The sequence below is a fragment of the Lycorma delicatula genome, chromosome 1, assembly GCF_047948215.1.
Source record: "Lycorma delicatula isolate Av1 chromosome 1, ASM4794821v1, whole genome shotgun sequence".
NCBI classification, from domain to species: domain Eukaryota; kingdom Metazoa; phylum Arthropoda; class Insecta; order Hemiptera; family Fulgoridae; genus Lycorma; species Lycorma delicatula.
The window spans coordinates 214,977,142-215,003,720 of record NC_134455.1 but is presented as its reverse complement, the minus strand read 5'-3'; the positions used below and the strand labels follow the sequence as shown (position 1 = coordinate 215,003,720).

The window sequence follows — 26,579 nt, the reverse complement described above, 5'->3', positions numbered from 1 at the left end:
CCATCCTCTAATTTATTTAAGCTTAATGCAAAATGTACATTCCATTGTTTAAGTGTTACAAAGTTGAAGAACTCTCCAAGTTCGAAGTGCTAAGAAGCTGAAGGACTCTTCAAATTCTTTAACAATTTGACAATAGAATTTACAGTTTTTCTTGCAAGTTTCAATAATTTTATATATACCTACATCTTACTACGTTTAAATTATGATAAATTTGCAAATAAATACAACTTAGAATAACTTTGTTTATGAAAAGAATAAGCTAAAATTTTTTTATAACTCAAGAAAATTGAAAATTATACATAAGTTATTATGTTTTAGGTTGATCATATTTGTATGTGATTATATTTTTTATAAATTTCAAATATCATTTTATAATGTAATATTAGATTATATATTTTCTGTTTTTAGATTTGTTATTTAAGTTATAGATTTGTTATTTATCATGATTTATTATTTATATTTTATCTTCATACATATGTGCTGCCATTATAATGTTGTATCTACCATTAAATGAATTTTATCATACCCTGTTATGGACAGTTCATGAAAATTGCTTTTTACATTTTGCCTATTTTAAATTTGTTAATAGTTGTGTAAAAAATTTGAATTATTTATGTAACATTTCATTGTTCATGGTTGTTAACTATACTGTTTAAGATTAAAATTATTGTATGCTTTTAAAAATTAACTAAATCATTCTTTTAATTGAAAGGATTGAAAATTTAAATGGGTAATGAGTGTATTTCCCACCTCTCAAATTTTGTATTAAATTAGATTAGTTTTATGAGAAATAGGAATCCTGATTTAATCCAGTAAGCACCTAAGCTACTAGTTTGGCTTTTTGTACTACCCCTCTAAAAGAAACAAAATTTCTTAGATAGTTCTTCACATACACTAGATTACTACTTCAAAAGTATTGCTGTTCTAATTTGCACTGTACTTATCTAAGGAAAAAGAAATGAGGATAAGGAAAAAAGAGTTTGCTTTTGGAAGAGGAAGGTGGGTGATAAAGCTACAGGGGGACTGCCGCTGATTGGCATTGACCAAGTTAATTTACTTAAGATTTAGTGAAATTTAGAGTTAATAATGTAGTAAAAAGATTTTGATTAATTTAAGAGGTAATAACTTTGTGAGAAAAGTTTCTCTAAACAAGACAAAAAACTGATATCTGTCCTGTCACAATGTTAAAATCTATTTTTGTTTGAAAATCACAGAATTTTAATCTTTGTGGTTAAAGTAATATAATTTTGAAAATAATTTTCTTTGGACTTGAATTACAGAAGTCTGAAAATAAAATTTCATATGAATTATTCTTATTTGACTTTGTATACAAGGTCTGTTCAGAAAATAACCAAACTTTATTTAATTAATATTAATTTTACAGATTATTAGTCCTTGTCCCCTTCAAAATCCTTTCCTTCCCTAATCACACACTTTTCCCAGTGGTTTCCACGTCGCGAAACAGTCCTGGATAGCTTCATTCGAAACGGCTTTTAAGGTCTATGATGAATTCGCTTTAATGCCATCAATATTCTCAAAATGGCTTCCTTTCATCACTGACTTTAATTTTGGAAATAAAAATCGCAAGGAGCCAGTTCTGGCGAGTAGGGAGACAGAGAGTGCACATTCATCTAATTTTTGGCACGAAACTGATGAATTGACAAAGCTTAGTATGCGGGTGCGTTGTTGTGGTGAAGGAACCAAACCATGAGTTGTCTTGCCATAACTTTGATTTCTTTATGTGGATTTTTTCACGTAACTGTTGTAAAACGCCTTGATAGTACACACAGTGACTGTTTCATCTTGAGGCAAGAAATCTATATGCACAATTACATTAAAATCGAAAGAAAAACCAGAGAACATCACTTTGACGTTGGATTGAGATTGACATTCTTTCTTGGGGCATGGAGAACCTTTGCCAATCCATTGTGATGATGGAACTTTTGTCTCAGTGTCATAGCTGTAAACCCACTTTATCTCCCGTTATGATCTTTTGCATGAATGCTTCATCGTCATTGGCTTGTTCAAGAAGATGCCGACAAACATCCACTCGATGTTCTTTCTGCTGTTTCTTCATCAAACAAGGAACAAATTTTGCTGCAACTTTATGCATGTTCAATTTATCAGTGAAAATATATGGCATAATACAATTGAGATGCTAACCTCTTCTGTAAGTTCTCTGACAGTCGGTCGGTGATTTGTATGCACCAGATCATTGATTTTCTGAACATAGATGTCAGTTGAAGTTGAAGGCTTTCCTGATCGAGGGTAATCTTCAATTGACTGACGACCATTTTTGAATTGTGAAAACCATTCATAACATTGCATATGACCCAGAGCATCATATCTGTAAGCTTGTTTCAAAAGTTGAAACATTTCTTTGAAAGTTTTCCCCAGTTTCACACAAAATTTTATGTTGTGTCGTTGCTCCTGAAAATCACCCATTACAAAAATCGCTACTAACACTTAAACACGTTGCACTCAAATAAGAATAACATGAAAACTAAACGAGATATCAATGATCCAAGAACATGTGGTTACAGAGGAGGTTATGTGGAACAAAATGCTGCCAATCACATGATACTAAATAATCACCTTTGGCGCATAATTAAAAATATTCAGTTATTTTCTGAAGCAGACCTCATACAAAGTGAGTACTTGGAAGAGATTGTTTTAGTTTTGTTATTAACTTGGTAACTTTTAGTTTAGTTTTATTGTTCATGTGAATGGATCTTTTATTCACTTCTCCATTCTTGTTGATTGTTTATATAGCAGTATCAACGTGTACATGTTTCCTGTTGGAGAAAACCAACATGATTGTCATATATTATTGTTACTGTACATATGTATAAAGGACTAGAAAAACTTTGTTATTGTGAATTTGGTTACTTTGTCATTTTTATTGTGATTCCATTATTAGTAACATTTTTTAAAATAATATCTGAGATGTCTTTTTCTAAATATTGTTTTTATACATTTGACTTAGGGCAAAACAATTTGACTTAATGTATTTTTTTTTAATTATGTGTAACTTTTAGGAAAGCCTTTACAGAAAACTCTTCATCAACTATCTGATATTGATAATATATTTTTTTTAAGTTTTGGAATATCTTTTGGTAGTGCTACTATTGGAAGTTTTCCTATAACTTAAGTGGAAGATTTTTTAACCGCAAAAAATGTATTGTTTATTATTGCATTATTAAAGCATAATTATGTGTATAGCTTGATTTCATTTTGTTATTCAAAATATTTTTGTCCAAACATTCAAGAAAGTTTTCCTATAACTTAAGTGGAAGATTTTTTAACCGAAAAAAATGTATTGTTTATTATTGCATTATTAAAGCATAATTATGTGTATAGCTTGATTTCATTTTGTTATTCAAAATATCTTTGTCCAAACATTCAAGAAAGTTAACTAGAAAGCTTAGAGGGCAAGTAAAACATCTGGCTGCGTTAATAGAGCACTTTGGCTCTTGTTTGTTGTTGGTCTCTTCAGGTTGTTTCTATGAATTCCTTTTCCTATTTTCATCAGAAAACATTAAATAGAGAGTATCTTCCTGTACTCATAGGGAGATACTTAACTCATTCTTTGCAGCCTTAACTTATTCCCAATAGTACTCCTTTAGTCTTTTTCTTATTTTCAGCAGGGTATTTTCGTAGCTTTGTGATTCTTGCAAATGGTTTATTCATATCGTGTATAAAATTAATCAAAAAAATTATAAAACCAGTTTAAAAAATTTGCACTATAAAATAATACTTAAAACTCTTCGAAGTCGGTGCCAAATTGAAAATTAATGACTACCTAAAAACTAATGACAAGGGTTATTTAGTAATTAATGAGATAAATAGCAGCAGCAGGAAAACTGTTTTATAGAATAAATTGAACCTGACATTCCAGTTGGCACCTCTGACATACAAAATATCAGTTGTTTGAAAAAATTTCCGTTACTCCTCTTAATTTCAAAATGTTGGCTCTGTTTGAAATGTGTACCGCAGAAGAACAGTGTACCGTGATAGATATTTATTTTCTGAAGGTGTAATACTGGCTGAAATTCACTCATGGATATTCTAAACAATATGGTAAAAAGTTACTGATTGTACTGATTTTTTATTAATGGATTGAGGTAGAATAAGTGTCAAGAGATTTTCATTATAGCAAACCAGTGAAAATTTTAACTGATGCTTTCCAAATTCATATTAATGGGCCACAAGGTAGCAGATTGCCACCTAAAAAATGCCTTGATTGTGGGCAGGGAGGACATCGGACTGGAGGCTGGGTTTACACTCATCACCCTTCATGAAGTGAATCCAAATAATGCCAACCGGTGTGTGGTGGCCCATGACCTGCTATGGGCCGCTGCGGTGGATGGAGGGGTGGACTTTCTGCTTCTAACCGAGCCCAACAATAGATTAGTGGAGTCAGGAGGCTGGGTGGTGGACAAGGATGGAGATGCGGCGGTCTCCAACCGATATGCTGTACTGGAAATAGTCAAAGGAGGAAGAGGTTTTGTAGCAGTTGGGTCTGACATCATACGTTGTGGTTAGCTATGTCTTCCCCAATAGGCGAATGGAATATTTTGAAGATGTGTTAGTCAGACTAAAGGACTTAGTGAGGCGGGCGGGTCGGCCCATGATCATCACTGGGGACCTCAATGCTGAGTGCATGGAGCTGGCCAGGACAAGGACAAGGTCATTGGGAAGAGGGTATGCCCAAGCAGTAATACTGGGTACTCTGGAAATGATGGTGCTGAATACTCCAGGGGTGAAGACCTACATCAGTTGGGGAATGGGTTCTGTCATTAGTATCATGGTGATTGACTGCTCACAGATGTCGTGGGTTGGGAAGTGATCTATGTGGAGTTCACCTTGGACCATCTTTCTATCGGATTTGTGATCCAGAGTATGGGAGGACCTTAAGCGCCTGCAAGAAATGGTTGGTGCTCATTGGTAAGACTTGTCACCATGTTCTCTGCCACAGTGGCCACAAGAATAGAGAGACTGCAGGAGTGGAGCCCTGACAATTTTGCCAGGGTTCTAGAAGAAGAATGTGACCGTCAGAAACCACATTCAGCGCCGAGGAGGAACGTCTACTGGTGGTCCGGAGAGATTGCTGCTCTACGGGCTGTGACTCAAGGGGCACTATGAAGACTACAGAGAAAGCACTATTCTATTACAGTAGAAGAACTGAATAATGACCCATGGGGAAGGCCTACCAGATCTTGATGAAGAAGTTTGGTAAGTCCCTGCCCACTCCTTCCAGGGAGCAGTTACAATTGGCGGTCCTGACTCTATGCCCCTGTGAGGAAGAGGAGCATGTTGGTTTGATCAGTGACGAAAAACGTAGGTTCAGTATGGGTGAACTACAATGGGCTATAAGACAAATAAGTACGAACAAAAGCCCAGGACTAGATGGTGTGACAGGGTTACTACTGAAAACACTAGCGAGAGAACACCCATGGGTAGTCTTAAGACGCCGTCAATAAAGCCCCGAGTGCAGGCAGCTTTTTGCAAAACTGGAAGCGCAGGAAACTGCTGCTCATACCACAGCAAACGGAACAACCAGGACATATAGACCGACATGCCTTCTCCCTACTATAGGTACGGGAGAATGCTGACGGAAAGGATAGGAGGTATATTGGTGTTAGTGTATACAGACGACCTTGTGCTGCTGGTGGGAGTGTGCACTGAGAGGGAGGTCATGGAGCTGGCATTGGTGGTGTACCAGGTGGATGGATGGTTCTGATCGTGGGGGAATGGAGTTGGCGGCTCAAAAGACACAGACGCTGGCTGTTGTGGATTGGTGCCAAACTCGTGAAATTGAAATCATGGTAGGCGGATTCAGGATAACAGTCACCACAAATGAAATACTTGGGGCTGTGGCTGGATAGGTCTGGCTGGTATGGCAGACGTACAGCTGAGGTCACTGTAAAGGCAGAGAAGGTCAGTTTTCAGCAAACTGATGGATACCAAGAAGGGACCAAGAATGTTGAAACAAAGGCTGTTAATGGTGGCGGCGACCTCCATGATATTCAATGTGATACCAGTGTGATGTGAGGCCCTAGATGTCAAAAGGAATGAAGGAAGACTGGCCTTACTTCAGAGAAGAGCTGTAATCAAAATCATCCAGCATGCAGAATGGTGTCAGGGGAGGCTGCAGGAGTCTTGGCAGGTGTCCTGCCAGTTCAACTGAGGACTCTACAGTTGTAGCGAGTCTATGAGGAATGCCACAGTTATTTTTAAGAGGATACAATCAACAGTGAGAACTATTGTGACATGCTAGAAAATGTTGAATTAAGTAGGAAATGCCCTGGTTCTCTCTCAAATGGTATATTTCTTTACATGATAATGCTGTTCCCATATTGCTCAAAAGATATGGAAATCTCTTCATAAGTTGGGTTAGGAAGTGTTGCCACATCCACCGAACAACCACCTTACAGTTCAGATTTTGTACAATCAGATTCGTTTTTGTTTGTTCTTCCCAAATAGTTTTGATTTGTTACCAAGGTTGGAAAAAATTAGCAGGTCAAGAATGTGCTATAAGAATGGTTCAAGACGCCAGGGTGAACAATTCTTTACTACTAGAATAAGAATACTAACAGTAAAATGGGACAAATGCCTAAAAAAGCTCAGGTTTATACTGAAAAGTAGGAGGGTTAGTTTCATTGTTATTGAGTAAACTAAAATTTTTCTACAGTTATTTCTTGTTTTAATTATTGAACGACCTTTGTTGTTAGCAAGGGTCAGGTTACGACCCTTGGCGTAACAAGAACACTGGTCTTTTTATTCTGGCCTTATAGCCTTACATTTTATTCTAGTGTTTTTCAATATTATCTTACTTAACAACAGGATTTGATGTGTTTACTGTTATTGAATAATTATATAAGATGTATATTTTTGATACATATTGCATCTTTCATTAATGAAAATTAATATTCTGCTATGATATATTAAACTATTATGATGTAATGAAAGAACTAAGTAAGCTAGTGAACAGTATTTGTAATTGATGTCTACCTTCAATTGTTTTCCATTATATTACATTGCTGTACATGTCACTTATTGTAATCCCAATGTCCATCCATCTCTGTTTTCCATATCAACTTCCTTGAGTCCTCTTCTATCCATTGCTTCACAAACTCTATTTCACCTGGTGATCTTCCCTTTTCCGTTTCATATGATCATATCACTTTTAACAGTTTTTTTTCTCAGTTTCATCCAAAATTGTATATATGTCCCATCTTTATTCTTTCTCTGATACCTCATTTTGAATGTAATCACACTGACAACTAAATCTTAGAAATTCCTATTCTACAGCTAACAATTTTTTTTTTTTAATGACTTAATAGTTCTGATTGTAATAATTTTCAGGAAATTGGTTATCTAAGAAATCTTACATGTTTGGATGTGTCGGAAAATAGACTAGAAGACTTACCAGAAGAAATAGGTGGTCTAGAAAGTTTAACAGATCTTCATCTTTCTCAGAATGTGATAGAAACTTTGCCGGATGGTCTTGGAGATCTTCTGAAATTGACAATACTTAAAGTCGATCAGAATAGATTGGCTATACTCAATCTTAATATTGGCAGGTAATTAGAATACCTGTTTCTTTAAATTTATTTTATTAAGGTCTAACATTCAGTTTATAGGAATGTTAATTAGTAAAAATGTTAAAACAAGCTTTAGTTATTCTGTGTATCCCCTTGGTGGTACAGCCCGAGTAGAACTGTGTCCATCAGTTAGTTAATATTTTTATGTTATAATTTCTGGTACTAAACTTTCAAGGTTCACCGACGTATGTAAGATCTGGAACATCTGCTTACGATTGGATTTGTTTATCTCCTTTTGGCCCTTTTCCTGTAGCTTGGTATTTATTTACTTTTTTGGTGGTAGACTTTATGAATATTAAATTATACTGCAATTTAATATTTGTGCTCTTTGCATTACATAATTGTTAAAAGTTAAGTCAAAAATCAAGGAATTGAGTGTCGTTTTTCCTGTTTATAATGTTTATTTTTATCAAAAGGATGGTTTCTCGTGAATGATGCAGCAGGCCTGTCTTTTCTAGCCTCTCAAAATTTCTGTGGAAGAAATATCTATTTTTATATGTCTTCAGTATTTCTCAGGGTTGACATTCAAAAATAAATGTACCTAGTGTATGGATAATAATAATAATAATAATAATAATAATAATAATAATAATAATAATAATAATAATAATGTGTCTTATAAGTTATTCTTAGGAAGTAGCAAACTATTCATAAGATTGTGTTTTAAAGTTGTGATTTTCTAAAAATTGTAATTATGGTGGTAGGGACCAGTGGACCAGTATAGATGTTAGGAATAGGCTCATGTTTAAGCTGAATGAAAGCAGTATTAGAATATTGTGTTTTGTTGTAATTAATCAGAAACAATAAAAATATGTAAGGTAGAAACCTGATTATATGGGTATGATGGGGCTACACTCGGTTCAGGTGCTGTTAGAAATTTAGATTAACTGGAAGTTAATTTTAATATCTCATTTGCTATCGACAGTTTCAGTATTAGAACCTTAACCTCGAGTATTAGTTTTATTGACCTTGGACTATTCAAACAGGATGTAAAATAAAACTAATAACTTTGTATTCTCACTAGAGTATTTAGGTTCAAGTCAGATAGTGGAAGATTTATTGAGATAACTGTATCATTTTCAGAAGTTACATACCTGCTTTCTGGTAATATATTATGGTATGTTGAAACATTAACTTATAGTAATTATAATAATTAATTGGGTACACGTTACTTTTAAGGAAATTTTGTTTATGTTTCCACTTTTTATTTTTTGCCCAAAAATGTTTTTTGGAGATTTTATGGTCTTTAATGAAAAACTGACAATCCCAGTGAAAAATTAGTGATTCTCATGGTTGGTGAAAAATAATAAGAATTATTGGCTTGGATCAGTCAAATTAACAAAATATTCAGACTATTAAGCTTGGATTATTGAATTGTTCTTTTAAAGGCAGTAAATTAAGAAGAATGCTGAGTAATTATATTAAGAATCGATTTGGTACTTAAGTGGAATTGTTAATACTTAATGGTATTTGTCAGTTATTTGTTGTTTTTTTCACCTCTATTTTATATTGAATGTTTAAATTGATCCTTTGATTAGAAACAGTAAATTTATACATATTTACATGTTTTAGGACAGATTCCACTATTTAATGGTATATTTATATTGTAAGATGTGCTTGTTGTTTGCTTCTGTAAAACTTCATGAACTGGTATTTTTATTTGTTTTATTAAGGTGTGAGTCACTTCAGGAGTTGATCTTGACTGAGAATTTTCTTGTAGAGTTGCCAACGACAATAGGTAATCTTGTACAGCTGACTAATCTTAATGTAGATAGAAATAGTCTTCACAGTCTTCCTGTTGAAATTGGTAAGTAATGTTAAGATAGAATTTGTTCTGTTTTTCTGTATTTGTCTGAAACCAAACTTGTGTCTGTCTAATTGAGAAATTGTTTGAAGTGATTTCAAGCTTTTGTTGTTAACAGTTATATAACATTTCTCAGAGTTCTTGTAATGTTTCTCTTAATGTACTTATGTTAACCTAGTGTTTGTTTTCAGAATTTTAAAAGTAGTTTGTTTTTTCAAATGAAATACAGTAAAATCTCATTATTATGTGATTGTTGAGGATTTACTTCACCCCCTGCTTTATATTGTTATTGCAGTATATCGGAATGTGACTGTAGAAGTTACAAAAATCAATCCCAAGGATGTGGATGGGGAAAAATTTCTCCACTAATAAATTACAATATTATACAATACTTTAAAAACTTTCTTACAAAGTTATGCTATTTATTCCAGTCCTATAATTGATCACAATTTACACTAACCTAATTTTGCACTGTTTTAAAAAAATTAGTAAATTTTGTTTGACAGACTAATGCATTACATTTTTTCTCTGCATATTGTTTGATTGTTGCAAGATGGATGTGATGAATGTTGTTCGATTTATTTCGCTGCTCCATCTACAAAAGCACCTTATTTGTGTGAGCCATCACTTCACAAAATTCAAAATTTCTTCTTCCATCTCTGTGTCATTTTCACCACTATCATTTTTGTTCTCATCTTCTTTTTCACTGTTGTTTTTGTTGTGGATAGCATCCGTTATATGTTGATCAGATATGCACTCTGAAATCGGCTCACTGTTATCAATATCTACCCAGTCATTCAAATCATCAGTCGTGATTTACAATGCAGAATACTGAATGTAGACTGGGTGTTACTGCTCGTGAATTCTGCAACTGAACAATTTCCACTGGTTACAGATTCTTCACTGGAACATTTCTTCCAGCAGTTTTGAATTGTAAACAGAGTAATGATTCCTCACGCGAGACCTATTGAATACGCAATTGTTTTCAGATTGATGGCTTCCATTTCCTCATCACAGTTCATGGTGGTTATGTGCTTTAAATGGTTTTATAAATACACTGATACAATGCCTGGATCAATGCTGTTGTGTTTTTTGGCTAGAACATAACTCTGCCGTTTCCATCTTATGATTGTAGCTTATAGGGAGAGGAATGCACTGGACAGTAGTCAAGAGTAAGGACATCTCTCTTTTCAAGTTTAAATGACTGCTGTTATTTCCTCACTGATGGAACATGAATCATTTTGCAAACATTTCACTAGTTATACATGCATTTCTCATATGTTTGTACAAGAACGGTAGTGAAGCCATATTAATGTGCTTAAAATACCTCGGATTATGACTTTTCCTTATACAGACAGGTTTAAGTTATAATGCTTCCTGATTTCTTTACTCCAAAAAGGAGAGTACTCTACAGTCCTGAAAGTACTTGTTTATCTAAGTAAGTACTTGCTAAAGAGCCAAGGATGTCAGTTCTATGCTGTTTGCAGCAATTAGGTCTTGCCAGAAATATAGAGCAAAAAAGTTTAAGGAAATTTAACACATTAAATTCCATTTTATAATAATTTTGTTAATGAGCAAAATATTAACATCTGAGTAATGAAAATCTAAGAGAAATATATAGATTTAAATGATATATGGTATGTTTCAATAATACACAGAGTGAAGTGCCTACAGCTAACAAAATTACTTCATTACAAGTTTCAGAGGCAAAATTCTTTCTCAAAAACAATGATGTTAACTGGCCTCCAGTTGATGCAATCACTATTAGATTTTTTCTTTGGGGGTTACATGAAGAAAAGTGAAGTATATGCCTACAGTCTGTCAACTATCCTTGAGCTTAATGTAAAATTCAACGCCTGATTTATGTTTTAACCACAGTTATTCTCTGTTGCCTATGCAAATTTAAATAAGATATTTTTTTTGTAAAAATTGGCTACAATGCTTTTTTACCAGATATTTTTTAAAAGGGTTGATCAAGACAGTGGTAGAACAGTATTAAAGAGAATTAAGAATTTTAGCTAAAAATAAAAGAGTACGTAGTCAAACATGGTGCAAGGTTATACCTTATACCTGTCTTGAGGCAGATAATTATAATTATTATGTTATACAGAGACTGTTCAGAAAGTAACTTTCAATTCGTTGTTAAAAAAACACCAATTAATTAAAAAAAAAAAAAAAACAATTTCTTATATACTTCTTTTCTGCTTAATTGCTAATCAAATAAGACACATGTCATATCTGTAAATAAGTTATTGAATACCATCATCATAAAACTCTGCTGCCTGTGAATTAAGGTAGAAACACCATTTTTCAACTTATCATTTTCAAAACGCTGCGTTGCTAACAATTTCTTCATTTTTGAGAAAGGATGATATCACTGGAAGCCAAAGTATGAGGGTGGTTAAACAACTCCCATTTGAAAATATTGATTTGGTGGTGAAAATATTGATCAGTATGTGGGTAAGAGTTATGAAGAAAAATTATGCCTGAGCCGAGCATGCCACATTGTTTGCTTTGTATGGCCCTTCTCAATTTCTTTAATGTCTTGCAGTAAGCTTCAGTGTTAATTTTTTAGCCTCTTTCCATAAAATCAACCAAGATCACATCTTTATGGTTCCAAAAAACCAGTATCATCAGCTTATTTTGAAGAAAGTGTTTGATGCATGTTTATTGGTTTTCAATGGAAACTGGTGTGCTACCATTGCATTGATTGAGCTTTTTTTTTCACGTTAACAGATTTAACCGATGTCTCATTGCTTGTTACGATGTGGTCAAGGATTTCATCCTTCTCATTTTGGTTAATGTGAAGGAAGGTTAGTCCTGATCCCATCTCTTTTTTGTGTATTTGTCAGAAAGAAGCTTAGGCACCCAGTGAGAACAAAATTTGTGAAAGCCTAACCCATCGGTTACGATTTCATACAGCACTGTATGCGATATGTGAGGAAAAAATTGGATAATTCTGTTATCATGAATCTATGATTTTCTCAAATTTTCACATCGACACTTAAAGATTCATCTGTTGAGGGTCAACCACTTCTTTCATTGTTGTGAATGTTTGTTCGACCTTCCCGAAACATATGGCACCATTGTCTTACTGCATTGTCACTAATGATATTCCCTCCATATATTGCACAAAGTTCACAGTGAATTTCAGCAGCTGACAAGTTTTTGCGTGAAGGAATGGATGATGGCACACACTTCACAGTCTGCGGGATTTTCTATGACAGGTTCCATTTTGAACGAGAGTTTTACAGGAACAAACAAACAAGTGATATTCCCATTAACACTACTAGAACTGCACTGAACCGGGCTATTCAACTGTGCAAAGGTAGATTTGCTTCCCTCATTCGTGCAATTAGCCGAGGACCAGAAGTTAATTTGCAATTAGCCCTCTTATATATATATAGAAATATATACTCGTTATATATAGAAATCTAGATAATGTAAAAACAATTTGAATGTAATACTATTTATAAAAATGACATAATTACAATGATAGAACATCTGATGTTTTATAATACCCCATATCCTATAAAATAATGGCAGAAGTATTTTTATTAGTTTTTTTGGGGAATTTATGAATTTTTTTAAACTTATCGAAGGGATCTATTTAATGGCATTAAAGAACATTGTTCAGGTTTAATTCATCTGTCGATATTAAAGAATATTTCTGTGTATTTTTTGTTAATGTCTGCCTATTCAGTGTTAGGTATTTTATTTTTCTATACTGCATATCTCTTGACATCTAATAAATTATATGCAATTAAGAAGTTAAAATATACTGATGACTCATTATAAGGTGGATGTGTAGCAGTTATTCTCTGTTGGAGTATTTATTTGTTACCCAGATGAGCTTAACAGACATTTGAAAATGAATAATTTACTACCAAATTTACAAAACTATAATATTGCTTACTTCTAATATGGTAGTTAATAATCATAACTGATATGTTCCTAAATCTTTATTACAAAATTGTTTTTTATTTCATGCTTAATATAAATTATTGTGTTCAGAGAAGAAGTAGTGTCTAATAATTGTGTGGGTTTGGGGATTATTAGTTTTTTGGAGGGCCAGAAGGTGTGAACCTTTTTCTTCTATACTATTTAAAATTTTTGGAAAAACAGAACTCATTTTAGAAAACAATAGTTTTTAAAAAAAATTTTAAGAAAAGAATAGTACTTTATTACTACACGTCAGTTTCTGTTAATTTAAAGAAGGCTAGAGAGTGGACATCATGGAGGCCAGAAAATCTGAACATTTTGGACACTATATGCATTGTAATTTTTTTTTATGTGGCAGAATTTGTTTTAAAAAAAAAACAGATGAAATATTGTAATCATTGACTGGGTCTGGGAATGATCTCGCTGAGAGTAAGAAGGCTTGATCCTCTTGTACATCTATATTTTTGTAAATATTTATGAAGATGATAGAACAAATTTTGGAAAGTAATATATTTGAGAGGGGCTAGGAGGTTATAGGCCTTTGGGAGTCAGATCACAAACTTTTTGACACCATTGTGTTATCACAGAGATCCTCTTTAGTTGATAGGACGTGGCAAGATCTGTTGACTTGGAACAACACAATTTTTTTTTCATTTGTCATATTAGTTGTGGCTAAACTCATGATACAATTTCTCACATGGTTCTTGATTATTAGATTTGTGTTGTTAATAGCTTCAGATTAATGTTTAAATAATTCATAATAAAAATATCATTATAAATAAATAATAAAATCATCACCAATTGTTTTTTATGCATAAAAAATTCAAATCTCAATCAAATATGAACATAATCATGATATCTTTTTTATGTACAGACTAGCCATTTTAAAATTACTAGCTCAGGAAAAGGTTGAACTTTGGTTAAATTAATGTTTATTCTACAAGGTCAAGATCTGATTTGTGTTCACAAAAAGCAATTTTGCTATGCAATACATACTGCACTAAAAACTGGGATGTCCACAGCTTTTAAGTGCAAAGATATATTTTGTTACTTTCCCTTTAATGAAATTTTCAGATGATTTTAGAATTTTGGGAAATTCATATAATTTTTGTGTGCCATATTCTACTTCAGAAATGTTTGTTTCTACTTGTGCTTATTTTTACATCAGATAATATACGTTTTATGAATTTCAATTTTCAGGAAGGTTATCCAAACTTGGAGTTTTATCATTAAGGGATAATAAATTACAATTTCTTCCTTCTGAAGTTGGTAACTGCCAAGAGTTGCATGTACTTGATGTTTCTGGAAACAGGTATTTAATTGTTTGTGCCTTTTTTTACCTTACTGATATTTTATGAATAATTAAAATCCTTCTTTTAATTTAGAAGTAATCATCTTGACGTTCAGAACACTTATTTATCTTTCGGAAATATTTTCCTTTGATGAATCTGTTAAAGAGTAATTATGGAATTTGTATGTGTTAGTAAATGGAAAACCCACTTGGAATAACAAAATAATTCCTTAAGTGTTATACAGAATGGACATAACAACTTTAATATTTACTTAATTTATTTGCTGGTATGGTAGGATTCCCCTTGTAATACATTTTGCATATATTTATGACTGCTTGAATGTCAAGTAGAATACAAAAAAAATTTTTTTTGGGTTTAATCATAATTTTTAACAATTTTAATGAATAAATATACAACTGTATAAATTATGAAGTAAATCTGTACATTTTTATATCATAAATTTGTTATCTAATTGGAATAGTTGAAAGGGTGCTCTCTTTTATCTGAGAGTTGGAGCCCAAATACCTGCTATTTTAAATGATGATGTCAGTCACCACAGCACAACTACAGTGATTAGTATTATTCAAAATTCTTAGTAAAATTTTTATAAAGATAAGGATATTTCTGTGGCTCAAATCCTGACTGTTTGTCCATAAACATGGAAATTAGCTTTTTTCTGAAAATTACCAGCAAAAAATTTTTATTGTCAAGCTCATTGAGAATATCAACAGCATATTTAGTATTTCTTTAGGTTAACACCTGAATACAACGTCTGATAATTTGTGATTATATCTTAAATGACAAATGTTTATATCTGAGTTAATTTTATTTTATTAATATTTTAAAAATTAGTAAGCAAATTAAAAGAAACCCGATTATATTTGAAGAAAGGTCCAGCTACTGGACTGAAGAAAAGCTGATGTATGATTGCAATAAATATTTTTTGTAATTAACTTTTAAAAGTAAGTTATTGAACATTATAGTTGCATATAAATTTATAACTGAAAAATGGGTGAATGAATTTAAAACATATAAGTAGCACTGCTACAGCAAACAGTAAATGTTTCCACAAATGCAGTTGTACTTATATAGAAGAATAAGGGTTCAAGAAGCTAATCTGTGTAAAAGATGGAATTAAATTGTTAATTATTTAATTACAGTTAACCAAAAAAAAAAAAATGGTTATTATATAGAATGAATTATAAAATTATAAAAAGTTTTTGTCTGATAGCAGGAAAGTTGGTTTTCATATGCATAACATAAAATTTAAACTTGAATAAAATGTGAACTTTATATGAAGTTTATAAATAGTTTGAAATTCATTCTGGCCATGAGTAACAAGCTCTAAGAAACACTTAACCAATTCATTGACTGTTCATTTTAATTTGATGAGGTTATAAATTTTACTAACATCATAAATCACAGGACATTTTTCACTATGTTTATGTTTCATTATCACTGTTAGTAACAAAGTTTGTATAGACAGTTATTCTTATTTAAAATAATATAATGTTATATTATTATTCTGATTTTTATATCATTGTTCGGGTCAGTCTATTAGTCAAAACTTTATGCCTGTAGTGGAGTTGTTTTTTTTTTTTTATTTATGAAATATTTTTCTCTTTCAATTTAATAATATTGTTAGAAAATAAGTAGTAAGGAATGAGATAGTGAAAAAAAGAAGTTACTTAGATAGAACAATTATTATTAAATATAGGAATTTAAAATGTTAAGGAGATGTGAATTTTAAGTTTTTTTGTATAAAGTATGTCTGAAAAGTTCCCCAACTAAATTAAATAATAATATAGATTTAAAGGTAAACGAATTTATTCACATCACCCCTCTACATAGAACCCTTCTCTAGTTATACACGCGTTGCAGTACTGGTAGAGCTCATCAAACGCTCTGGAGAAATCACTTTGTGGGATCGCCTTCAGCTGTTTGGTGCATACCCTTTGGATGGCTGGATAATTGTCTAAAAAGCGGCCTTTCATCTTCAACTTGAGTTTCAGGAACAGAAAGTAGTCTGCTGGAGCCAAGATGGGCAAATAGAGGGTGGGTGGGATAAGATGGTAATTTGATTTGTGGTGTAATAAGATAAAATTGTTGCTATGTGTGCCAGGGCATTGTCATGCAAGAGAGTCCAACTGCCGGTAGTCGAGCCGGATTCAACGAATGTGATGCTACAGGTGTTTCATTTCTTCTAAATAGAATGTAGAATTCATGATTTGACCAGTTGGGACAAATTCATGAAGAATGCATTTTTTGAGTCGAAGAATGCAATCAACATTGTTTTTACTCTTGATTTTTGCTGCTTGACTTTCACCGGTCTTTGTGCTCCAATACTCAACAAAGCAACAGATTAACACTTCGTTTGTAGATCATATATGAAGCACCAGCTTTCATCCCCAGTTACAGATTGCAACAAATTCAGGTTGCTGTCGGCAGTTTCAATGAGGTGTTGAGCGCAAGAAAGACACACCTGTTTTTGTTCTTTGGTCAAGAATTGTGGAACGAAACTAGAACACACCTTTTGGCAGTTCATTTTTTCTGGTGGAATTGTAGGTATTGCATCTTTACTGATCTTACCTCTTCTGCTATGGCCCAAAAGGTAAGATGAGGTTGTTCGAGCAGGAGCGCGTGCACTTGAGCAACATTTTCCATCATGAACAGCAGTTGACAGCCTCCCTCTTTGTTCGCCATCATCCAACAACTCTCTACTGCCTTTAAACCACGTCCACCATGTGTATGTTGTAGTAAAAGACCAAATTCATCACCAAATGCTTGCTGTGTCATAGAATAAGTTTCAACGAAAGATTCTTAAGTCAAACACAAAATTTTATTGCGCTTCTCTGTTCCATGTCACAAGCTTTCACAAAGTCACATGAACACAACATATGCAGCTGAATATAACTCGAGACTGGAGTGACAAAACGTGATGAAATTTTGTACACACACACTCATCAGACATTGTACTACATAGTTCCTTGGTTGTCCGAGAGATGGCACTACTTGTATCAACTACAAAAATTTAGTTTGGGAACTTTTCAGACCTACTGCATATTACATACTGAATTTTTCTGATGTTAAAAAGAAAATAACTATGTTGCAAAAGAAATAAAGAATTGCAGAATTATATATTAAAGAACCAAGATGATTCATCCTTTAATATACTAAATGACATGTTTAGTTGATCCTGTTTTTTATATGGAGATGTTTTGAAGTATTATACTTTTAAAAAAAAATTACAATTCATGGTCAACTGTGGGAGAAGGAAATGAAATGTTTACATTTGATATCGCATATTGTTTCACATTTCTATGTGTATTTATTTTTATCATTAACACGTATTACATCATTCTTTTTAATGCATATGTATTTATAAATCAGTGCAGATTTTGAAAATTAATTGTTATTAATGACTGATTATAATGTTCTGATTCATACAGAAATCTTTTCCTTTACATTTAAACCTTCTTGATCAATATCTTTATACTTTGTTTTTATATTGTAGCTATCATATAACTTAGACAGTGGTGTGATGAACTGTAAATAACTGAATAAAATGTTTTCATTGTGAAAAGTACTTATAAAAACTCCTGAAAGAATGTCATGGTATATGTTACTCCAAACTCTCAACTAAATATGTCATAGAGTATACATTTAGTTAAATCCTTATTAATTTAGGATTTAGTTGGGATATCATGAAATTATTTTATTAAAAAATTTATTAGATGCCAAACCCGTATTGCTTTGGATACACAATGTTCTCATATTTGACCAAACTGATATATTTGCGGTTTCAATTTAAAAACAAATGTACCATCCCCCAAAAACACACATATTGCTTATTATTAGTGGTTTGAATGTGGGCCTTGTAGTGTTTCCTACATTATTTTGGAATTGCATTGTCCAAAGTATTTTATAAAAAGAAGAATCAAGTGAACTGTGATCTGATGTTCTACTTCATGTTTTCCATGGTAATCATTGCCTTTATATTACTGGGATTATGTTTTATTGTTTACTGACTGATATGTTGTGTTGGATTGTATTGTGTTCTGACATGTTGTTTATTACAGGATCAAATCATCCTAGCTGTAGTACATTTTACTCTAAAAGTGAAATTCAAGCTTTTTTTGTCTTCAGATTCAGAATTAGTGAAAGTGATGTAGAATTAAGATTTAGTGTTAGCGAAGATAATGATACTAATGAAGAAAAACAACCTCATAAAAAAAAAAAAAAAAGAAAAGTGATGTTTCTAATGTAAATAGTGAAACTAATTAAGAAACTGATAGTACCACTGACATTGATGACAGTCTGTTTCGTTCAAATGGTCAATTGACAAATTCACTCCTGTCTTTTTGATTTTGTTAATTTGTAAAGTGGAATAACAAATGATATGTTTTCTGATGATTCTTCTGAAGCAGACTTTTTCTAAAATTGTTACTATTATAATTTTTTGAATTTATTGCCAATGAAACAGATATCTATATAAAAATTACTTCTGAAATCACATTAACTCTTCAAAGAAGATTTGAACTGTGGACTAATGCTAAAGAACTGGTCCTTGTTATGCTAATGACCAGAATAAATAAACGTATAATAAATAATATTTGTTAAACCATCTGATTTCTACACCAGTATTTTTACTAACAAAAGCATGTAACGGAGTATCAAAATATTTTGAGTATGTTTTATTTATCAAGTACACAAATTACACCAAATGATAAATTGCACAAATAAGACTATTCATTGATCATATCTGTAACACTTTCAAAAAAAATTTCAATCTCTTTAGACAAAAATTTAATTTTGTTCAAGGGAGGATAGGCTTCAAACAATTTAATCCCAAGAAAAGAAGTAGATTTGGTATCAAACTGTTTGATTTTTATAATCTGGAAACTGATTATATTCTCGATGTAATTATTTACATTGGTAATGGAACCAAAATATCAAATTAGTATGGCGTTGGTATATCAGGGACCGTTGTGACAGTATTATTAAAACATTATTTTGGTATTCAGTCTTTTTGGATAATTGCTACACCAGTCCAACACTATTCAGTAAGATGCACGAGTTACAGATGCTTGTGTCATACAGTAGACTGCAAAAGAAAGTACGTGCCAAATCTAAATGAAAAATTGCAAAAGGGTTAAAGTTCAGTCAAGCCATAGAAATACTATGTTAACTTAGAATTGAATGAACAAAAAGGAAATTTGGATGATGACCACAATGCACAATGAAACCTGTACTGAAATTGAAAATAAAACAAATTCAGAAATACTACTTATAAAGCCAATTTGCATTCATGAATATAATAAAATAATTGAGACTATAGACAAGACAGATGTGCTTCTTAGCAGACTAAACATATGAGTAAATCCATTAAATGATATAAAAAATTAGTTTCCATTTATTTATCTTGTTCTTCCGATTCATTTTCTCTTTATAAAACAAGAACTGGGAAAAATGAAAATCTTTCTGACTTCCAGTTAGCAATGATACACTTTTTTTTTGTCATCAGTCATTTGACTGGTTTGATGCAGCTCTCCAAGATTCCCTATCTAGTCGTTTCATTTCGGTGTACCCCCTACATCCTACATCCCTAACAATTTGTTTTACATATTCCAAACGTTGCCTGCCTATACAATTTTTTCCTTCTACCTGTCCCATCAATATTAAAGTGACTATTCCAGGATGCCTTAATATGTGGCCTATAAGTCTGTCTCTTCTTTTAACTATATTTTTCCAAATGTTTCTTTCTTTATTGACTGGCCGCAACACCTTCACTTGTCACTTTATCCACCCATCTGATTTTTAAAATTCTCCTCCTATAGCACCACATTTCAAAAGCTTCTTATCGTTTCTTCTCAGGTACTCTGATCGTCCAACTTTCAGTTCCATATAAAGTGACGCTCCAAATATATACTTTCAAAAATCTTTTCCTAATGTTTAAATTAATTTTTGATGTAAACAAATTATATTTCTGACTGAAGGCTCGTTTCGCTTGTGCTATTCGGCATTTTATATCGCTCCTGCTTCGTCCATCTTTAGTAATTCTACTTCCCAAATAACAAAATCCTTATACCTCCGTAATCTTTTCTCTTCCTATTTTTACATTCAGTGGTCCATCTTCGTTATTTCTATTACATTTCATTACTTTCATTTTGTTCTTGTTTATTTTCATGCGGTAGTTCTTGCATAGGACTTCATCCATACTGTTCATTGTTTCTTCTAAATCTTTTTTACTTTCAGTTAGAATTACTATATCATCAGCAAATCGTAGCATCTTTATCTTTTCACCTTGTACTGTTACTCCAGATCTAAATTGTTCTTTAACATCATTAACTGCTAGTTCTATGCAAAGATTAAAAAGTAACGGGGATAGGGAACATCCTTGTCAGACTCTGTTTCTTATTACAGCTTCTTTCTTACGTCATTCAATTACTACTGTTGCTGTTTGGTCCCTGTTAATGTTAGCAATCGTTCTTCTATCTCTATATTTGAACTCTAATTTTTTTAAAATGCTGAACATTACATTCCAGTCTACGTTATCGAATGCCTTTTCTAGGTCTATAAATGTCAAGTATGTTGGTTTGTTTTTCTTTAATTGTCCTTCTGCTATTAATCTGAGGCCTAAAATTGCTTCCCTTGTCCCTATACTTTTCCTGAAACCAAATTGATAATCTCCTAACACTTCTTCCACTCTCCTCACAATTCTTCTGTATAGAATTCTAGTTAAGATTTTTTGTGCATGACTAGTTAAGCTAATTGTTCTGTATTATTCACATTTATCTGCTCCTGCTTTCTTAGGTATCATGACTATAACAATTTTATTGGAGTCTGACGGAAATTCCCCTTTTCCATAAATATTACACACCAGTTTCTATATTCCACCAACTGCTTCCTCACCTGCACTGCACAGTAATTCTACAGGTATTCCGGAAGCCTTTCTGCCATTCAAATCTTTAATGGTTTCTTAAATTCAGATCTCAGTATTGTTTCTCCCATTTCATCCTCTTCTTAAACTTCCTCTTCTTTCTCTATAACACCATTTTCTAATTCATTTCCTCCGTATACCTCTTCATTATATTCCACCCACCTATCGACTTTACGTTTCGTATTATAAATTGGTGTACCATCTTTGTTTAACACATTATTGGATTTTAATTTATGTACCCCAAAATTATCCTTAACTTTCCTGTATGCTTCGTCTATTTTACCAATGTTCATTTCTCTTTCCACTTCTGAACACTTTTCTTTAATCCACTCTTCTTTCACTAGTTTGCACTTCCTGTTTATAGTGTTTCTTAATTGTCGATAGTTCCTTTTACTTTCTTCATCACTAGCATTCTTATATTTTCTACGTTCATACATCAGCTGCAATATATCATCTGAAACCCAAGGTTTTCTACCAGTACTCTTTGTTCCACCTAAGTTCGCTTCTGCTGATTTAAGAATTTCCTTTTTAACATTCTCCCATTCTTCTTCTACATTTTCTACCTTATCTTTTTTACTCAGACCTCTTGCAATGTCCTTTTCAAAAATCTTCTTTACCTCCCTTCCTCAAGCTTCTCTAAATTCCTCCGATTCATCTGACACCTTTTCTTCAGGTTTTTAAACCCCAATCTACATTTCATTATCACTAAATTATGGTCGCTATCAATGTCTACTGCAGGGTAAGTTTTGCAATCAACGAGTTGATTTCTAAATCTTTGCTTAACCATGATATAATCTATCTGATACCTTGTAGTATCGCTTGGCTTTTTCCATGTGTATATTCTTCTACTATGATTTTTAAACTGGGTGTTGGCAATTACTAAATTATACTTTGTGCAAAACTCTATAAGTCGATCCCTCTTTAATTCCTTTTGCCCAGCCTGTATTCACCCACTATATTTCCTTCCTTGCCTTTTCCAATTCTTGCATTCCAATCTCCAACTATTATTAAATTTTCATCTCCTTTTATGTGTTTAATTGCTTTGTCAATTTCTTCATATACACACTCTACCTCATCATCATCATGGGCGCTTGTAGGCATATAGACGTTAACAATCATTGTCGGTTTAGGTTTTGATTTTATCCTTATTACAATGATTCTATCGCTATGCATTTTGAAATACTCTACTCTCTTTCCTATCTTCTTGTTCATTATGAAACCTACTCCTGCCTGCCCATTATTTGAAGCTGAGTTAATTATTCTAATATCATGTGACCAAAAGTCGTTTTCCTCTTCCCACTGAACCTCTCTAATTCCTACTACATCTACATTTATCCTATCCATTTCCCTCTTCAAATTTTCTAACCTACCAACCTCTTTTAAACTTCTAAAAATAACATTCCACGCTCCGACTCGTAGAATGTTATTTTTTAATTTTCTGGTGACCCCTTCATGAGTAGTCCCCACCCGGAGATCCGAACGGGGTACTAGTTTACCTCCAGAATATTTTACCAAGGAAGGCGCCTCCATCATTGCTATATGAAAATCCAGAGAACTACATTTTCTTGGAAAAAAAAGCAGCTGTAGTTTTCAATTGCTTTCAGCTACGCAGTACTCAGAGGACTGAGTGATGTTGATATGGCCGTTTAAGTCGTCGTGACCTACTGAAAGAGCTACTGCCCTCTTTCAGGAATCATTCCTTAATCTGGCTCTCAACAGATACCCCTCCTATTTGGTTGCACCTTCAGTCCAGCTACTCTGTATCACTGAGCACTTAAGCCCTCTAACCAACGGCAAGGTTTCATGATTCATAGAGGGAGAGTGATATACTAGTATTAGAAAAATTTCATGTGCCAATTCACAAACCAAAAGGAGGTAGGCTCTAAAAATGCATAAAGACACTTCCACGACTAACATACGACATTCTCCATCTGCAGTTTCACCAACAGAAAAGAAAAAAAATATGCTGCTCACATACAAAAAAAAGGGAAAAACGAGAGGAGAAATTCAAGATATATTTGTAATGACTTTAATATGGGGTATATGTAGCGTCATGCTTTGAAATTTTCCACTCGTAATTAAATTTTTGACGTGCAAGTTTTATCATACAAATTTTTATTTCTTTATTATTTTTGTTTATAAATTTTTTATGGTACATTATAATAGTATTGATAATATTCAGAGGAAAAGATTTCTCATAAAAAATCAGGTTCAGCCAGAATGTTTTTAAAAAATATGCAGCAGTCCACAGGTAAATAAGGTTTGTAATAAAATAATAATTCACATGTTTCGTAGCTATTTTTTTGCACATCCATTGAAAAGTGTTTATTTATTTCAGACTACAATACCTACCGATGTCATTAGCAAACTTAAGTCTTAAAGCGGTTTGGTTGTCCGAAAATCAAGCACAACCTATGCTCAAATTTCAAACCGATTTTGATGAGGCAACAGGTGAAGAGGTCCTTACATGTTTTCTATTGCCACAACTGGAATACCAACCTGATAATACTGGTCTGTTTATGGCTCTTGTTTTTATTATATTATATTAGATTTTAAACAGTTATGATAGTTTTAGAAAACAGTAATACTTTTACTTTGTACTGTATTGGAATAGACATAAAAAATTTAATAAATATGAGTGAGTATCTTTGGCATTGCTGTTTTTTGGGAGTAAAATTTGGTAAATTAGTCTTCCAATTTTGTAAAAGAAACTATCAGTCAGTGCATCACTTTGCAGCATCATCAGACTAATTTTTTTTTCATTGTAGTTGGTTGATAAAAAAAATTAAAAAAACAATGTTTAATAACTACAAAACCTAGTAAAAACTTTTAAATTACATTTCTTTGGTAGTATTCACCTAATAGTGAGAAATTCCATGAATAGTTTGTTGTAATGCAATACAGAAAACATTAAAAGAACACTGTGCTACATTATATCAAATTGTTTGACTACAAGATCAGTACAGAGTTTTTGAAACAGATTTTTTTTCAATTTGGAAGTTATGACATTTCCATGTGTTTCTAACTGTCTACAAAGTTATTGAAGACGAACGAATATTTCCAATGATCTGTCGCCAAAGAGTCAAGAAAAATATGAAAAAATAACTCATAGTTTGACTGACATTTTTATATGTGAAAATATACTTAACACTAATTCATTGGACTGTACAGACTGTTATTTTTGTCAAATTAGTAACAACTTATTCTTGGAAAGTGAATAACGATATCTGCTATCATACTGCATTGTAATGAGAAGTTACTGGCTCTTAGGCAATTAACTGTTGCTTCCCAAACGAGTGATTTTGAAGGTCATGCCAGTTTACAGTATAATATTAACAGTTTTTTTTTTTTTTTTTACATCTTAGTCATAATTAATTTTGAAATACATCTTAATTATTTTTTATGAATTTCTGTTTTATTATTTAATACCAGCACCTTTTTTCTTCACTATATATTCTATTATAGATTATCTTTATAATATTCTCAGAAGTGTTTATGAGATCATTAAACACACACCACGCTCATCATATATTACATTTTATTTTGAAAAACATATTTGTATTAGTTTACAACTATAGAAAATTTTTAAAATGTGTAAAATTTGTTATATTTTACATTTAAACTGAATTTGTAATATTCGTTTGCAATTGATGATGAAGTGTGTTGTTAAAGTATTAACGTGATTAAAAATATACTTATTTATACAAACTATTTATGAGCGGTTAATTTTCACAATATGAATATTTATATTTGTATATGGTGTCAGAAAATCCTAAATTAATTTTTTAGTTTGTTTGTGAATGTCAGGAATAACAAATAGTAAGTATAATTTAAAATTTTATTATAGTAAGTATAATAATTAAAGCTAAATAACCAGTATTTGTTGAAGTAATTTTATTATTTTAGCATGTTAGCATGGATACATTACAGTTGAAAATTTCTTCATGTTCTTATTATTTCTTCATTAACCTTTGTATCTGAAAAAAACAAATGATGTCACCACTATAGTGTGTTATTTACTTGTACCTTCTAATTTTTCCTAATACTTTGTAAATAAATATTTTTCATATTTTATCTTTTTATTTAAATCTTTCTAATTTACTCTTTAATTAAAAAAATATATGCTTATATTTGTGTGGGTGCGTGCTCCGTGCACGCATACACACACACACTTACTACAATTTGCTTGAAATTAGGTACTTTAAAAAAAATTAGAATGATTAGTTTTTTCATAGGAGAGTTATTTTTTTAATTTATTGCCAATCAAAAGCCTTATTGCTGATAAAAATGTTGATGGGCTTTAAATAGAACTTGAGAAAAGACTTTAAAGTATGGTGTGTGGTTCAGAGGTGCGTACTTTCATAAAGTGTGACCAAAGAAGCCCTACAGTTATCAGGTGTGGACTGAATGTGCGTAGAACACTCGATGGGAAGGGATTGTCTGTTGACAGTTGCAATGGGGTTGGCAAATAGGAAGAAGAAGGGATGTAAACAGGAAGAGGTGGAGAAAGAAGGAGATACCAAATGCTACATTCTATAAAGATTGAGATAGGTGCAAAACGTCAAGAGATTGGACCAGAATAGAAAGCATGGATTACTGTCATGAGAGGATCTTCCAGAGGCAAAACCATTACTGATTTACATGTTTCTTTATGTAAAATAAATTTGGCCTGTATTTTGATTATAATAACTTAGGCCTAAGACCGTTCTGTTTGTATTGTTTATAGGTTTAATTTATTACTGTTGTTTCCTGTGAAATGCTTTATTCCAGTTTCTGTTGTGGTATGGTAACGTTATTATTTTTTTCTTGCATAAACTTCCCACAAGGCACTGATTATATGAAAGGAGTTGGTAGATTGTTATGAAAAGTTGATATTTTTTTCAGTTTTCCCTTTATGATTACTAGACCACTGTAAAAGCTGTATAAAATTTATATAAAAGAAAGTTTAGATTTAAGTTCATTTTCATTGCATGCAAGCCGCTGCAAAAATGGTG

The 26,579-nt window shown here is 32.2% G+C and overlaps 1 protein-coding gene across 9 annotated transcripts in view; it reads left to right on the top strand.

The window, feature by feature from the left end:
* Positions 1 to 26,579, top strand: part of LOC142328405 (protein lap4-like) — a 492,228-nt gene that overhangs the window by 238,008 nt on the left and 227,641 nt on the right. For all 9 annotated transcript variants that reach the window (XM_075372138.1, XM_075372147.1, XM_075372166.1 and 6 more), the window contains exons 7-10: positions 7,369 to 7,586; positions 9,281 to 9,414; positions 14,554 to 14,665; positions 23,924 to 24,096. In XM_075372138.1, the coding sequence (XP_075228253.1) occupies positions 7,369 to 7,586; positions 9,281 to 9,414; positions 14,554 to 14,665; positions 23,924 to 24,096 (637 nt within the window). The remainder of the gene's footprint in view (positions 1 to 7,368; positions 7,587 to 9,280; positions 9,415 to 14,553; positions 14,666 to 23,923; positions 24,097 to 26,579) is intronic.